Below are 18,258 nucleotides of genomic sequence, written 5' to 3'. Positions count from 1 at the left end.
CAGATCCAGAAATTCATTTTAACTCCTGAAAAACCCAAAGGAATTATTTTCATAGGACTGTGTGTCAAATTTGTCACTTAAAAAAAATAATGCAATTATATGAGTCATAATTTAACCCCTTTTAGTTAAGTTTCCTTATTTTACAAGGATATATATGAAATTCAGAATGGCTTTAAAAGATTTTGAAAACATGAAAACAATATTTGTATATAGTAGAAATGAAACGTATGAGTAGATTTGTTTTTTAAAAAAAATTATTAACATTTCAGCCCTTATGGGGTAAATTGTGTCTCCCTTCTCCAGGGATCTTTCCAACCCAGGGATCGAGCCCAGGTCTCCTGCATTGCAGGCAGATTCTTTACCATCTGAGCCACCAGGAAGCCCAATTGTGTCTCCTCCCCCAACCAAATTCTTATGTCAAAGTCCTAATCTCCTGTATCTCAGAATATGACTGTATTTGAAGATGAAGGTCTTTAAAGAGTTAAGTTAAAATGAGGTTATCAGGGTCTAAGTCACCCAATCTGTGTACATTGTTATTACAGCACTAGCAAAGTAATACACAAACTTCAAAAAGTCAGGTGTTTTATTTCAGTTTTGAAAGAAGCCATCTTTTTGGTAAATTAAATTCTCAGTACTGGACTTGAGATGATCTATTAGCACACAAACCAAATGCCTTTAACAGTTCCCTAGACTTTCATTTTCAAATATAGTTTGAAACTTTCCTTTCTGTTTTTGGAGAAGTAAAGTCAATTTGGGAGAAGGAAATGGCAACCCACTCCAGTATTCTTACCTAGAGAATCCTGTGGACAGAGGAGCCTGGTGGGCTGCTCTCCATAGGGTCTCACAGAGTCGGGCAGGACTGAAGTGACTTAGCACACCTGCATGCATTGGAGAAGGAAATGGCAACCCACTCCAGTATTCTTGCCTAGAGAATCCCGGGGTCAGAGGAGCCTGGTGGGCTGCTGTCTTTGAGGTCGCACAGAGTCAGACACAACTGAAATAACTTAGCAGCAGCAGCAGCAAAGTCAATTTGACAATAATTTTTAGAGAGTGACCTTGAATAACACTTTCATATGTGCTATGAACTTTCCTTCATCAAATTCTTTAGAAGTAGTATCTATGTTGTTCCCCATTTTAAACTTAAATACAAATAATCTTGACTAGTTTTATGATTAAAAATAGATTCACAGTAGGCAGTTAACAAACTTTAAACATTTTAAACATACCAGACCTAAAAAAGGTATTTCTCCATTGTTGCATATGAAATTTTCATGAGTTGTACCCAATCTTAAAATAAAATAAAAAAATAATGCCAGTTTCCAGGATTGAACTTTCAAATTTAAGATGTTTGCTACATTTCTTCATAACATATTATATTTTAATCAAAAGTGTAAGTTGATTAAAAGCTAATTCAGCAGTATTTAGTGTAGGTAACTGCATTTTTAGCTCAAGTAATTTTATTAAATAGCTGTTATGATTAATAATAATGAAATGATGGTGATAAAATGTTTAGAACTTACTGTTTGCTAAGAATTGTCATATATGATCATATTTAATACTTATAACTTAGAAGATAGCTGTTACTATTCCCATTTTACAGATGAGGAAAGTAAAGGTAAAATAGATTAATATCTCACGGGGTAAAGCAGTCAGAGCTAGAAGTGAGATCTAGACCAGGTTCAAAATTCAATTTCCTCCAGACTGAACTCCTTACTAATATTTTTATATCATCACTGTCAAAATCATTTTTAATGTTATAATAGTTTATTTTCATAAAATAATTAAAAAAAATACAGTCCCTTTAAATTCACTGCACTTTGGAATCTAACATGCTAAAATATTTTAAAGTATATTTATGAAAACTATACTATTTGGGGCAGTGATTAAAAAATCACTGAGAGAAACTGAAGAGATTATAAAAGGGTGATATTCCTGATTTGCTTGTAGAATTTTTTACTAAATGGAGAATATGATTTGGTGATAGAGTGATTTGGAAAAAGTAAAAATGTTCATGTATTCCTGAACATGGTATTTTTTGTCACATTATCCAGCTCTCCAGTAAAGTATTTGCATTGAGAGGGAACAACAGAATGTGTTACCCAGAGATCTACAGTAGTCTGGTGCAAACTCATATACGTCTACTCTTGTTTTGTCTTTAGATGAAAATGGTATATAAGGTGATGGCATAAGCCATTTTGGGGAGTTACTCAGTTTTCCTGGATATCTCCCAAGTATACAGGAGTTATACATGTTATTAAATTTTTGTTTTTCTGTTTTTAATCTGTCATATCAATTTCATTCTTAGACCAAAGAACCTAGAATAGTAGAAAGAAATGTTTTCTTTCCCAACAGTAGATTATAAAGCCAAAGCATTTATGGTCTCACAGAACTCTGCAGAGCTTATTAGTATAGTTAGTATATCACATTGTGTAAAATTTTTTAACTTCTTTTACCATCTGTCCTTTATTTAAAAGATGTATTATTGCATTTTAGAATTTATTTATCTATACCACCTTAGAATTAGTTAGAAATTAAGTACATTTTTATTTTGTCCGTATGCTAAATTAAATTTTATTTTTATAAGTTAGAAATAATAAAAATACAGTAGATTCTGGTTTGGGCTTTTAAAAAAATAAATAAAACTTTTTTGTTTAGGTCATTGAATTGGAAAATCGGCTAAAATCTTTTGAGAAAAGGTCAAGAAAATTAAAAGAAGGGAATAAAAATTTAATAAAAGAAAATGATTTCCTGAAATCTCTTGTTAAAGAGCAGCAAGAAGATGCAAAGACCAGAGAAAAAGAGCTGGAACAGTTAAAAAAGGGAAGTAAAGGTGTGGAAAAAGACAAAGCTAAACTTGAGGCAAAAATCAGTGAGCTGGAGATAGAAGTCATTTCCCTAAGGAGACAAGTGGCAGAAGCTAATGAGTTGAGAAATGAAAATGAAGAGCTGATGAATTCAGTGGAGAAATTACAGCATTCAGCGGACAAAGCTAAATCTGAGATGGCCACCACGGAAGCGCGATCTGGATCTGGGCAATCTGAGTGTAAGACAACCACTACCAAGGTTAAATTTAAAACAGCCAAGAAAAAGTGCTCTGTGGGTCGTTACCACACTGTTCTCAATCACTCCATCAAGGTCATGAGCAATGTGTTTGAGAACCTCAGCAAGGACGACTGGGAGGACGTGAGTGAAAGCAGGTAAAGCTCTCATTAACTTAGGTCTGTGGTGGGGACACTGTGCATATGTAAAGCACCAGCAAATGGAGATTGAATTTCAACTACTGTCGATTTGGTATTCAGAAAAAATACTGTCAGATCCTTTGAAATATCTTGGGAGGTCTTGTTCTGAGCTTATTGACTGAAATTTGCATGCAAAATTAGCCACAACTGCATGAGTATTTGAATAGGTGCCAGGAAACCCAAAAGAAGGCAATGCTTGATTTCTTCCAGTGATGCTATTTTCATGCAGTCATGAGGCTTGAAATTGACAGTTTGGCAGGTTGATTTAATTTGCTGGCCCTTTGCATATTCACCACTGACAGCTAAGGATTCCCAGGCAAGCCTACTAAGTCGGTTTAGTTATCTTGTGACATGGCAACCTGGGAGGAGAAACATTTTTTCCCCTTAATTTAGTTAGATAAATTTTGAATGACCCATTTCAGCTTGTTACCAGATGTCTACAAGCTGTTTAACATCCTTTAAATTAAGAACCATCTTCACTAATTATTTCATGTATGTATTATGCAAAGTCATTGTACTAACTTTAATTGAATGGTGGCTAAAATTCTTTCTTTAAAGTTAAAGCTCTACAGATTGCTAGTTGTAAGTTATATAACCCCTAGTGAATAGCAGCAAGGAAATACTAAAAATCTATAATATTTCTTTCCTTTACCCCTGGCTATCCATTCACAGACACACTTGAAGCATGTCAGTAAAACCACAAAGGTAAATGGGTGATAGAACACCTTTTTATACCTAAATAATAGGGACATTTAGTGTTGCCAGAATTGCTAACAGACACCTGGAACAATTTTTGTAATTCTGTCTTGTTTTATAGCAGCATATATTTCCTTTTATTTTCCTAAGTTTTTTTTTTAATCTACAGTCGTGGTCTGTTTTAGATTTGAGATGTTTCTGGATAGTTTTTTTAGACATAGAAGTGAAACATTTTAAAATGCAGTTCTCAAACTTGTTTGCATATTAGAATCACCTGGGGATCTTATAAAAATTCCAAAGCTCAGGCCACATCCCAGAACAATTAAATCATAACTTCTGGAGCGAGATACAAGCTTCAGTAGTTTTGGAGTCTCTGCAGCTGATTCCAATATGCAGACAAGTTTGGGAACCAGTGTTTTAAATGAACATTGGTCATGCCTCTGGTCTTTATGCAGGTGAAAAACTCAGAAACAAATTTACAAAAGTAGTAAGACCAAATCTGCATTCCTACTTCTTTGTTATCTCTTCTAAGGTTTTCTTCTATGTTTTCAAAAGCAATTAGAGATAAAATCCTACTTGGCTTAAAACCCACTAAGTGTTTATCAATGTCTTCCAGGAAATTCTGGTTTCATCTACTAATTATATCTCATAAGTGGGTACTACCGCACTTCATAATATAGTTGTACATATTTACTCATGTGTATGTATATGTGAATAAATACATGAAAGTTAAGAAATACACTCAGTTCAATTTTGTCTTCTTAATGCATGTCAGAAGGTCGTGTATTTTAGGAGATTATCACCATATCTATTAAAACATAGGGGTCGTCATTTTAAATTATTTAGCAGTGAAACTCAGTTTTACACTGTGAGGATTATATTACATTTCCTGCCTGACAGAACAATCTTAGGAATCACTCAAATGCAAAGAATTCTCAAACTATTAGAAATCCTAAATGAAGCTTCAGGATTTCAGAATATTCTATTGGATTGGCCAAAAACTTCATCCAGATTTTTCCATAATGTTTGTCTTCCGGAAAACCTGAACAAACTTCTGGGCCAACCCAAATATTTCTTTTAGATTTTCATTGTCTGAAATATAAAAAATTTACTTGGATAGTGAGGAAAATAGAGCTTGGTCCTTTATATATTTGTATGATCCTATATCATCATTGCTGCTGCTGCTGCTGTTGCTTCAGTCATGCCCGACTCTGTGCGACCACATAGACGGCAGCCCACCAGGCTCCCCCAACCCTGGGATTCTACAGGCAAGAACACTGGAGTGGGTTGCCATTTCCTTCTCCAGTGTATGAAAGTGAAAAGTGAAAGTGAAGTCGCTCAGTCGTGTCAGACTCTTAGCGACCCCATAGACTGCAGCCTACCAGGCTCCTCTGTCCATGGGATTTTCTGGGCAAGAGTACTGGAGTGGGGTGCCATTCCTTCTCCGATATCATCATTACCTTATTAATATTTATCTCCCATTGTTGTATAGCATTATAAAAGCATGATGTCAAATAACAACAAAAAAAAGTACAATTTAGTAACAAGTGTGGGGAACAAGCACAGATTAGGGGAGTCCAGTGCCTAACAAGCTGTGGAGGACTCTTTAAGAGATTTGAGGCAAGAGGGAGTTTTAAAGCACTTTAGAAGAGGCCAGGGCTTCTCTGGTGGTTCAGTGGTAAAGAATCTGCTTACAAATAAGGGGGACATGGGTTTGATCCTTGTGTCAGGAAGATCCCCCGGAGAAGAAAATGGCAGTCCACTCCAGTATTCTTTCCTGGGAAATCCCGTGGATAGAGGAGCCTGGTGGGCTAGAGTCCATGAGATGGCAAAAGAGTTGGACACAACTTAGCGGCTATACAGCAACAGTAAGAAGAGGCCAAGCAGAAACAGAACATGACTGATTAGAAGATCAGGGATTTTCTTTTAAGGCTAGTGGGTAAGGTAAACTAGCTGAAGCTGGGTTGGGGGATTGTGATTGGTGTATGTTAAATTTCCTTGACAGTGATGTATTTTGCATTAATGTTTTGATGATGAATTTGGTTTTGGTTACTGACTGGGGCCACTGGGGCAACTTGCATTTTGTGGGTCCCAATATACGAATTACCTTTATCTTGATAGGTAACAATCAGCAAGGGTTGTTAATACTTTGAAGAAGAAAAGCAGAATTTCAGCAAAACATGTTTATCAAATCTGTGGAAAAGGAGACAGTGAAAGTGCTGGAAAATACATTACAAAATAGAATCAAAATCCCCAAAGATCACAATAGACTGGGAAGATATAGTTATCCAAAAGATTATAGGGTCCTATACTTGGCTTAAAATGCCAAATTTTCAGCTATACAATGGGAAAAATATGAGACTTAATGTATGTAAAAATATTTTAGGAGGTTTTGTTAAATCCTTTATGCCTCAGTTCATAATGCATGCTGGAAAAGCTTACACAAATTTAGTCTGCATCTATCAGGACTTCTCATAGTACACCTGAAATATGAAATTAAATTCTGGACATAATGGTCCATCAGAATACGCTGGTGTTCTTTCAAGAGGGATCAGGATGGGAAAGCATCTCAAAAACATTTATGTTAAGAATATTAGATCAAGCTAGAGATGTTTTTCTTAGAGAAACCACTGTTGCTGGTGTCATATCAGTTCAGTTCAGTTCAGTTCAGTTGCTCAGTCGTGTCCGACTCTTTGCGACCCCATGAATTGCAGCATGCCAGGACTCCCTGTCCATCACCAACTTCCGGAGTTCACCCAAACTCATGTCCATCGAGTCGGTGATGCCATCCAGCCATCTCATCCTCTGTCGTCCCCTTCTCCTCTTGCCCCCAATCCCTCCCAGCATCAGAGTCTTTTCCAATGAGTCAACTCTTCACATGAGGTGGCCAAAGTACTGGAGTTTCAGCTTTAGCATCATTCCTTCCAAAGAACACCCAGGACTGATCTCCTTTAGAATGGACTGGCTGGATCTCCTTGCAGTCCAAGGACTCTCAAGAGTCTTCTCCAACACCATAGTTCAAAATTATCAATTCTTCATTGCTCTATGTCCAAATAGATCATCCATGTAGAAAAGAGATTGGACTTAGATTTCTAGTCAACATTAACACTAGCACTTCTAATCTTCTTCCCTTTATTTTTTTTTACACAAACTATTAACGTACTATTTCAAACTATTAACACACACTGTGTGTAAAACTTAGTCCTCTTATTTCTTACGTGTACCCCCACCCCACTAGGATGAAAGCTACCCAAGGGCAAGGATTTCCTTAAGTATTTTATTAAACGATGACTACTCATAAGAGATGGAACTAAGATCAGTGGGTGAATGGCTCAGAGATTCAAATTTTGTCCTACACTAAGAGAAAACTTTCCTTTCTGTTACAAACTATTAAAACTTTCTGCCCTGGCTCAGAAAGTAGTGAGTGTTCTAACCTTGAACATGTCAAAACATGTGCTTCCTGAGTTTTACACTTAGAGAAATACTATAGAAGTGATACTGGCAAGCATGTGATATTACATAATCTAAATTCTTGATGAGATTTTATAATTTAGTAAAATCTATTTATACAAATTTTCTCTCAATATATTTAGACTGTCTCTTAACAATGAGAACTAGTAAATCTTCAAATTAAATTTACAGCTATATGTATATATATGAAACTTGTGCTATTATTTAGTCTTGAACTTAAAAGAGGTACATTTAACAACTCTTCTTCTTGGGTTTTATGTCTCCCCCTTTTTCCAAAATCAGTGATTCTGAAACACAGAACTTACGAAATTTGGGAACAATTATTGTAGAAACATCCCAGAAAATAAGTCCAACAGAAGACAGACGAGACCAGAAAGAACGTGACCAGACAGAGGACAGCCAAATGCAAGGAAAAGAAATAGTACAGATATATCCAAATGTAGAGGACAAGACCCCAAAGGTATATAACAGTTTTGATTAATTATAGACTTTTTAATTTGATCTCATGTGTCATAACTTTAATCAATTTTTCTTGCCAGTGATTTAATGTGAATCCTTAAAAATTGTTTTCTTTGTAATATGCAGTGAAAATACTCACTTAAATAATTTTCAAGTACTAATTTGTTAAAAATCTTTTGCATAGATAAAAATGTAAGTAGATATAATTTTCCTAAATATAAATCTTAAAAGTATCTCAGCCAGAAATAAATGTGATAATAAGTTCATTACTATTTTCAGGTACATAAAATATACAAAGAGAAGAAACTTCTGTTTTTATATTAGCTTTCATAATAACAAATTTAGTCTGACTAAATCTTTGAATTTCTAATTTCTACCTAATATAAATACGTTAGGTAATGTATATACATGTACAAATAAATACATGCTGCCCAATGTATTTATTTTATTTTTCTGATTTATTTCTTATTGCATGCTAATGTATTTTATTCCCCAATATATTTTAAGTCTTAAAATATTAATGTTCCAAGACAGCTTATTCAGTAATTCTTATTACTGATATATCATGTCACTAAAGATTTACTATTTGGCATAGATCAGTGAAAAACTGAGAAAAGATAATTTTATTTTGTTTTTTAAAAAAGATTAGCTTGAATTAACCTGCAAGGTTCTTTAAAAACCTTGTCTAAAGCTGTTTATTTTTTGAGATCTTGACAGAACTTTGGAGCAAAAAACTCAAGAATGACTAAAGTATATCTTAGTTACTACCATAATAAAGTTTAGATGAAAAACTATATGCTAAGTACCTGCTGATTGAGTGGTTCGTTGATAAATAGTTTTTAAAGAAATCTATTTTGCTATACATTATTTGGTTGGAATTTTTGTGTAACTGAAGTTGATTGTGTACAGCTTAATGAATTTATAAATAAAAGAAACTCATAATTCTATTCATAAAATAAGAGAATGTAGTATAAACTACTTTGAATAGATCTATGTACATTGTTGGGAGTCAGAAAATTATAGTTGGTCAAATTGTACCAATTGTATTTGGCAAATATTAGAACTTCTCACTTACTTCCAAGGTAACCATTATCTTAATTTTAGTCACTCCCCTTCTTTTCTTTATTGTTTTATCTCTCCTAACATTATGGTTAATTTTGCCTGTTTTTGAACTTTATGGAATCTATATTTTATTTTGTCTCTGGCCTTTTTGTTCAGTATTATGGGGGATATGTTCATTTTTATTGTTGTATATTATTTCACTATCAGAATATATCACAGTTTATATACCCATTCTACTATTGAATTTTGGGTTGCTTCAGTTTGGATTTCTTGTAAATGATGTTACAATGAATATTCTTGTAAACACAAGTATGGGCATTTCTACAATGAAATGCCTGGGGGTAGGATTACTGCACCATAGATTCTGTGTTTCTAAGATCTTAGATGATACTGTTTTCCAAAGTGTTGTACCAATTTGTTGCATCCCCTAGCAGTATATGAACATTTTTACTGCTTCTTATCAACATGTGTTATGTTAGTCCTTCTTATCTCAGCCACTTTTGTTTGTATATTGAGGTATATTATTGTGAGTTTATGTTCTGTGATTACTAATAAGGTGTTGAATACTACTTCTTATAATTATTATTCATTTGGAGTTCTTCAGTGAATTGCTTCCTTAAGTGCTTCCCGCTTTACAAATGAATTGTCTGTCTTTTCCTTATTCATCTGGAGTTCTTATGTATACTACATATGAGTCTTCTGTTGATCCTATATTCTGCCCTATGCCATCCTGTGCCCTTTCACTCTTTTTAGTGGAATCTTTTGGGGCATAAAACATCATAATTCTAATGTGGTCAAATTTAATAATTTTTTCCTGTATGAATAATACTGTTTTATGCTCTGTATAAATTTTTTACCTACTTTGACTTCAGTATTTTTATACTACCTTGTTGCCTTTTTCTGTATTGTCTGATTTACTGTTTTGATTTTGACCTCTATGTCTGACATTGATTTTTACATATGATGAATGATAGGGATTAAGTTTTACACTTTCCCCCACTCTGTGCAGTAACACCACCTTTGTTGTAAATCAGGTGTGCATATACATGTGGGTATGTAACTAGACTTTTTCTTCTGTTCCATCACTATATTCATCTATATCATACTGTCTTGTCATTGTTATTTTATAGTAGTCTTAATTGATAATAGAACAAGTCTCCCATCTTGTTTTCGTTCAAGAGTCCCTTTAGTATTCTTGGTCCTTTGTTCTTTGGAATCAGCTTCTCACAAACAAACCTTTGGGATTTTGATAGGGACTCTATCAATATAAATTAATAATAAAACAATGAGAAGATTCTGAAAAGTAGAGAGGAGACACACCAAGTAGGGATCTCAGAATTGGAGGAACAACCTGGTTAGTGAGGTCTCTGGGTTTTCATTTTGCCTCATATATCCTGGCCTGGATGCTGAAGAAATCTGCAACTTGGAAAGGCCAGTTGGTCAGATGATAGAAGCCCCCTATAAAACCCGGTTCTCTCTAGTCAAAGAACCAGAAAATGGACAGCCCAGTAAAACAGAAAACTTTTACATAATAACTGCCCTACCCTAGCCAAACACCATGGAAAAAACTGCAACCCTACCTCTACCCTCAACGAGTAAAGACCTAGTGAGGAACACACACTTGTATCTCACCTAGCTGTAAGAAGGCATGTCTTCTCCTCCTTTTAGGACCCATTGAAGAGCCATTGGTAATGACTCTTCCCTTTATGCCATTAGAGGTCACACAGGGAGTTGGACATCCATCTGTATCCAGCAATGAAGAGATGGCCCTTTCCTTTCCTAGCAGAGTTTCTCTCAATTTCAGAGGTCAAGTGCAGAGATGGGGACTTTCATAACCTCCCTTATCTATAAAGCCTCCCATACCCTCTCCACTATGTCAAGAGAGGCCAAGTGAGGAACAGAAACAAGATCATGCTCCAGTTCCCAACCAAGGTGGTATCAGCAGAGGTCTTTGGGGAGCCCAAGCTTTCACCCCCAGTGATAATGAGGTGCCCCTTACCAACCAGGATATCATCAGAGACTGGACTTCCATCCCCAGCTGGGAAGTACTGTGGAATACACCACCTAAAATGTCCAGAATGTAATTCAAAATCATTCATCATACCTAGCAACCAGAAACACCTCAACGTGTATGAAAAAAAGATAGCAAGAGAAGCTAACAGCAAGCTGACACAGCCATTCAAACTATACGATAGTAGTTTAAAGTAGCTATCATTAAAAATGCTTCAAGAAGCATTTACAAACAGGCTTGAAACAATGAAAAACAAGAACATCTCAAGAATGAAGTAGAAATTCTCATCAAAGAAATAGAAGATATAAAATAGAACCAAATGGAAATTTTAACAAAAAAATAACAGCTTTGTGTTCCCACCACAAAGGATGTCATCAGTGCCCACCACTCAATTTAATGTCAAGACTGGTGATACCAAGCATCCCCCAGGAGGGGAAGAAAGGTTTAACACTTACATAATGAAATAGAGAACCTAGAAATGGATTTACGAGTATGAAAAATAAATGATTTTTGAAAAAGGTGTAAAACAGTTCAGTAGAGGAGACAAGTAGTACTGGAAAAATTGGAGATCCCTAGGCCAAAAAAAAAAAAAAATGAACCTAAGCCCCACACTTTATACAAAAATTAACTTGAAATAAATCACAGATAGTGATGAAAAGGTAAAACTTTAAGAAGAAACCATAAGAGAAAATCTTAGAGTGTTTAAACTTAGAACTTGCTGAAGAGTTTTTAGACATGTTATCAAAAACATGGTCCTTAAAACACCAGTAGATTAAACTGCATCAAAATTAAGAACTTTGCCTTTGTGAAAGACCCTATGAAGGGGGTTAAAAAAAACACCATGATACAGACCAGAAGGAAGTATTTATAAAACCATGTATTTGACAAAACACTGATATCTTGAATATATAAGGATTTTTGTTGAGGCTCAACAGTAGAAAAATAATTCAATTAGAAAAGAGGCAAAAGACATGAACAGACATTTCACAGAAACGAATAAATGAATAGCAAATAAGCACATATAAAGATGTTCAACATCATTAACCATTAGGGAAATAGAGATTGAAACCCTGATAAGATACACATCTATTAGAACAGCTAAAATTAAAAAATACAACGATGCAGAGAAATTGGATCGCTCATATAGTACTAGTATATCTCTCATATAGTACTGTGAATATAAAGTGGTACAGCATTCTTGGAAGCAGTTGGTAGTTTCTTTTAAAGAAAGTTTATGCTTCCCATACAACCGAGCCATCTTACTCTTGGACATTTATCTCATAGAAATTAAATTTATGTTTATCCCAAACAGTTACATCTGTACATGAGTGGTGATAACAGCTTTTTTTTAATAGCTACAAACTGCAACAAAAAAATTTTCTTCAATAGCTGAATGGTTAATCCATACTATAGAATACTACTCAAGAATAAAGAAGATATACAGGCTTTTGCTATATGCAGTGCCCTAGCATTGTGACCTCAGATTTCTCATCTAGAGTTGGAGCCTAGACTTGCCTTTCCTCCTACATCCTGTGTTGCTATTTAAATGAGTTAAAGATCTGTATGCAGATCAAGAAGCAACAGTTAGAAATGAACATGGAATAACAGACTGGTTCCAGATTGGGAAAGGAGTATGTCAAGGCTGTTATTGTCACCCTGCTTATTTAACTTATATGCAGAGTACATCATGAGAAACGCTGGGCTCGATGAAGCACAAGCTGGAATCAAGATTGCTGGGAGAAATATCAATAACCTCAGATATGCAGATGACACCACCCTTATGGCAGAAAGCAAAGAATAACTAAAGAGCCTTTTTGATGGAAGTGAAAGAGGAGAGTGAAAAAGTTGGCTTAGAGCTCAACATTCAGAAAATGAATATCATGGTATCCAGTCCCATCACTTCATGGCAAATAGATGGGGAAACAGTGGAAACAGTGGCTGACTTTATTTTTTGGGGCTCCAAAATCACTGCAGATGGTGAATGCAGCCATGAAATTAAAAGACGCTTACTCCTTGGAAGAAAAGCTATGACCAACCTAGACAGCATATTAAAAAGCAGAGACATTACTTTGCCAATAAAAGTCCGTGTAGTCAAAGCTATGGTTTTTCCAGTAGTTATGTATGGATGTGAGAGTTGGACTGTAAAGAAAGCTGAGCACTGAAGAATTGATGCTTTAGAACTGTGGTGTTGGAGAAGACTCTTGAGAGTCCCTTGGACTGCAAGAAGATCCAACCAGTCCATCCTAAAAGAAATCAGGCCCCAGTGTTCATTGGAAGGACTGATGCTGAAGCTGAAACTCCAATACTTTGGCCACCTGATGCGAAGAACTGACTCATTTGAAAGACCCTGATGCTGGGAAAGATTGAAGATGGGAGGAGAAGGGGATGACAGAGAATGAAATGGTTGGATGGAATCACTGACTCGATGGACATGAGTTTGAGTAAGTTCCAGGAGTTGGTGATGTCAGGGAAGCCTGTCCTGCTGGGGACGCAGAGTCAGACACAAGTGAATGACTGAACTGAAAGATCAAAAAGGATTATCAGTTGACTTATATATTGCTGGCCACTTTGCTTATTGCTTGTCTCTGAATTTGTTTGTTTGGGCTGCAACGCAAGACTTGTAGGATCTTAGTTTCCCAACTAGGGATAAAACCCGGGTCCCCAGCAGTGAAAGCCCAGAATCCTAACAACTGGTCCACCGGGGAAATCCCTCTGAATTCTTGCTTTACTTTATTTTTGGCCTCAGAATTTACCGTAACACTTTCTCACATTTAAAACATGATTTAAATGTGCTTACTTCAAAGTATATTTCTGGATTTCTCATGAGTAGTAACACTGGAAATGGAAGCCTCTTTTTAATTTTAGGTCCAGTTAATTTGATACCAACCACTGGATCATGGGAAAAGCAAGAGAATTCCAGAAAAACATCTATTTCTGCTTTATTGACTATGCCAAAGCCTTTGACTGTGTGGATCACAATAAACTGTAGAAAATTCTGAAAGAGGTGGGAATACCAGACCACCTGATCTGCCTCTTGAGAAATTTGTATGCAGGTCAGGAAGCAATAGTTAGAACTGGACATGGAACAACAGACTGGTTCCAAATAGGAAAAGGAGTTCGTCAAGGCTGTATATTGTCACCCTGTTTATTTACCTTATATGCAGAGTACATCATGAGAAACGCTGGACTGGAAGAAACACAAGCTGGAATCAAGATTGCCAGGAGAAATATCAATAACCTCAGATATGCAGATGACACCACCCTTATGGCACAAAGTGAAGAGGAACTCAAAAGCCTCTTGATGAAAGTGAAAGTGGAGAGTGAAAAAGTTGGCTTAAAGCTCAACATTCAGAAAACAAAGATCATGGCATCCGATCCCATCACTCCATGGGAAATAGATGGGGAAACAGTGGAAACAGTATCAGACTTTATTTTTCTGGGCTCCAAAATCACCACAGATGGTGACTGCAGCCATGAAATTAAAAGACGCTTACTCCTTGGAAGGAAAGTTATGACCAACCTAGATAGCATATTCAAAAGCAGAGACATTACTTTGCCAACAAAGTTTCGTCTAGTCAAGGCTATGGTTTTTCCAGTGGTCATGTATGGATGTGAGAGTTGGTCTGTGAAGAAGGCTGAGCACTGAAGAATTGATGCTTTTGAACTGTGGTGTTGGAGAAGACTCTTGAGAGTCCCTTGGACTGCAAGGAGATCCAACCAGTCCATTCTGAAGGAGATCAGCCCTGGGATTTCTTTGGAAGGAGTGATGCTAAAGCTGAAACTCCAGTACTTTGGCCACCTCATGCGAAGAGTTGCCTCATTGGAAAAGACTGATGCTGGGAGGGATTGGGGGCAAGAGGAGAAGGGGACGACAGAGGATGAGATGGTTGGATGGCATCACTGACTCGATGGACGTGAGTCTGAGTGAAATCCGGGAGTTGGTGATGGACAGGGAGGCCTGGTGTGCTGCAATTCATGGGGTTGCAAAAATTCGGACACGACTGAGCGACTGATCTGATCTGATCTGTTCTTATCTGAAGGTAACTAATTGGAGAACGAAATGGCAACACATTCCAGTATTCTTGCCTGGAAAATCCCATGGACAGAGGAGTCTGGTAGGCTATAGTCTATGGGGTTGCAAGAGTGGGACACTATTTAGTGAGCAACTTAGCTCACATACATGGTAACTAATATTGGTAATTTGGTAGTTCTGATTTGGATCTTTTTACAGTAGTCAGTACATGACCAGCACATAATATTAATTGAGTCTTAATGATTAAAGAATTGATTAATTAATTTAAAATCAAGTAAATAAAAATGAAAAATAAAAATACCTTGAGAAATGAAACATGTTTCATTTATAGGAAAGTATTTATTTTAAAGGAAGTTCCTATCTTAGGAGTCTGGTATTTGTGTTAATAAATCAGTTTTTTTACTTTAAGGACATGGTTTATATATTGGTAGGTGGGTTCTTTACCACTGAGCCACAAAGGAAGCCCATATATAATTTAGTATAATGTATATGTCTGTCAATATAAAATATATGGCTCAATGTCAGAATAACAATCAGTTAAATTTTTACTTTCCTTCAATTGAATTGGATTTTTTGAAAAAGGTTCTTTTATTTAATCTAGATTGATATTGTTCCTGTTCCCTGGCAATAAATTCTTAAGACAATATATTTTATTGTTAGGATTTGTAATATTTTTTAATATAAATTAATTTATTTTAATTTGAGGCTAATTACTTTACAATATTGTATTGGTTTTGCCATACATCAACATGAATCTGCCATGTGTGTACACATGTTCCCCATCCTGACCCACCCTCCCACCTCCCTCCCCATACCATCCCTCTGGGTCATCCTAGTGCACCAGCCCTGAGCATCCTGTATCATGCATCAAACCTGGACTGGCGATTCGTTTCACATATGATACTATACATGTTTCAATGCCATTCTCCTATATCATCCCACCCTCGCCCTCTCCCACAGAGTCCAAAAGACTGTTCTATACATCTGTGTCTCTTTTGCTGTCTCACATACAGGGTTATTGTTACCATATTTCTAAACTCCATATATATATGCATTAGTATACTGTATTGGTGTTTTTCTTTCTGGCTTACTTCACTCTGTATAATAGGCTCCAGTTTCATCCACCTCATTAGAACTGATTCAGATGTATTCTTTTTAATGGCTGAGTAATACTCCATTGTGTATCTGTACCACAGCTTTCTTATCCATTCATCTGCTGATGGACATCTAGGTTGCTTCCATGTCCTGGCTATTATAAACAGTGCTGCGATGAACATTGGGGTACACGTGTCTCTTTCAATTCTGATTTCCTCAGTGTGTATGCCCAGCAGTGGGATTGCTGGATCATACGGCACTTCTATTTCCAGTTTTTTAAGGAATCTCCACACTGTTCTCCATAGTGGCTGTACTAGTTTGCATTCCCACCAACAGTGTAAGAGGGTTCCCTTTTCTCCACACCCTCTCCAGCATTTATTGCTTGTAGACTTTTGGATCGCAGCCATTCTGACTGGCGTGAAATGGTACCTCATGTGGTTTTGATTTGCATTTCTGTGATAATGAGTGATGTTGAGCATTTTTTCATGTGTTAGCCATCTGTATGTCTTCTTTGGAGAAATGTCTATTTAGTTTTTTGGCCCATTTTTTGATTGGGTCGTTAATTTTTCTGGAATTGAGCTGCAGGAGTTGCTTGTATATTTTTGAGATTAATCCTTTGTCAGTTGCTTCATTTGCTATTTTTTCTCCCATTCTGAAGACTGTCTTTTCACCTTGCTTAGAGTTTCCTTTGTTGTGCAAAAGCTTTTAATTTTAATTAGGTCCCATTTGTTTGTTTATTTTTGCTTTTATTTAGAATATTCTGGGAGGTGGGAATCTTCTAATATCCTCTAATATTCATAGAGGATCCTGCTGTGATTTATGTCAGAGAGTGTTTTTGCCTATGTTCTCCTCTAGGAGTTTTATAGTTTCTGGTCTTACATTTAGATCTTTAATCCATTTTGAGTTTATTTTTGTGTATGGTGTTAGAAAGTGTTCTAGTTTCATTCTTTTACAAGTGGTTGACCAGTTTTCCCAGAACCACTTGTTAAAGAGATTGTCTTTTCTCCATTGTATATTCTTGCCTCCTTTGTCAAAGATAAGGTGTCCATAGGTGCATGGATTTATCTCTGGGCTTTATTTCTTATTCCATTGATCTATATTTCTGTCTTGTGCCAGGACCATACTGTCTTGATGACTGTGGCTTTGTAGTAGAGCCTGAAGTCAGGCAGGTTGATTCCTCCAGTTCCATTCTTCTTTCTCAAATTCAAGGCTTTTTGTATTTCCATACAAATTGTGAAATTATTTGTTCTAGTTCTGTGAAAAATACCGTTGGTAGCTTAATAGGGATTGCATTGAATCTATAGATTGCTTTGGGTAGTATACTTATTTTCACTATATTGATTCTTCCAATCCATGAACATGGTATATTTCTCTATCTATTAGTGTCCTCTTTGATTTCTTTCACCAGTGTTTTATAGTTTTCTATATATAGGTCTTTAGTTTCTTTAGGTAGATATATTCCTAAGTATTTTATTCTTTTCGCTGTAATGGTGAATGGAATTGTTTCCTTAATTTCTCTATTTTCTCATCATTAGTGTATAGGAATGCAAGGGATTTCTGTGTGTCGATTTTATATCCTGCAACTTTACTCTATTCATTGATTAGCTCTAGTAATTTCCTGGTGGAGTCTTTAGGGTTTTCTATGTAGAGGATCATGTCATCTGCAAACAGTGAGAGTGTTACTTCTTCTTTTCCAATCTGGATTCCTTTTATTTATTTATTTTTTTCCTGCTCTGATTGCTGTGGCCAAAACTTCCAAAACTATGTTGAATAGTAGTGGTGAAAGTGGGCACCCTTGTCTTGTTCCTGACTTTAGGGGAAATGCTTTCAATTTTTAACCATTGAGGATAATGTTTGCTGTGGGTTTATCATATATGGCTTTTATTATGTTGAGATATGTTCCTTCTATTCCTGCTTTCTGGAGAGTTTTTATCATAAATGGATGTTGAATTTTGTCAAAGGCTTTCTCTGCATCTATTGAGATAATCATATGGCTTTTATTTTTAAATTTGTTAATGTGGTGTATTACACTGATTAATTTGTGGATATTGAAGAATCCTTGCATCCCTGGGATAAAGCCCACTTGGTCATGGTATATGATATTTTTAATGTGTTGTTGGATTCTTAAACAATCCTTAAAACAATCCTCAAAAGGATTTTTGCATCTATGTTCATCAGTGATATTGGCGTAT

The 18,258-nt window shown here is 35.9% G+C and overlaps 1 protein-coding gene across 5 annotated transcripts in view; it reads left to right on the top strand.

Annotated features, from left to right (window-relative positions):
* The window catches only part of CNTLN (centlein), a 352,113-nt gene that overhangs the window by 251,605 nt on the left and 82,250 nt on the right, over positions 1-18,258 (top strand). For all 5 annotated transcript variants that reach the window (XM_061425221.1, XM_061425222.1, XM_061425223.1 and 2 more), the window contains 2 exons: positions 2,656-3,197; positions 7,689-7,866. In XM_061425221.1, the coding sequence (XP_061281205.1) occupies positions 2,656-3,197; positions 7,689-7,866 (720 nt within the window). The remainder of the gene's footprint in view (positions 1-2,655; positions 3,198-7,688; positions 7,867-18,258) is intronic.

This window comes from Bos javanicus, chromosome 8 (genome assembly GCF_032452875.1).
Source record: "Bos javanicus breed banteng chromosome 8, ARS-OSU_banteng_1.0, whole genome shotgun sequence".
NCBI classification, from domain to species: Eukaryota; Metazoa; Chordata; class Mammalia; order Artiodactyla; family Bovidae; genus Bos; species Bos javanicus.
This window is presented reverse-complemented; position numbering and strand designations above follow the sequence as displayed.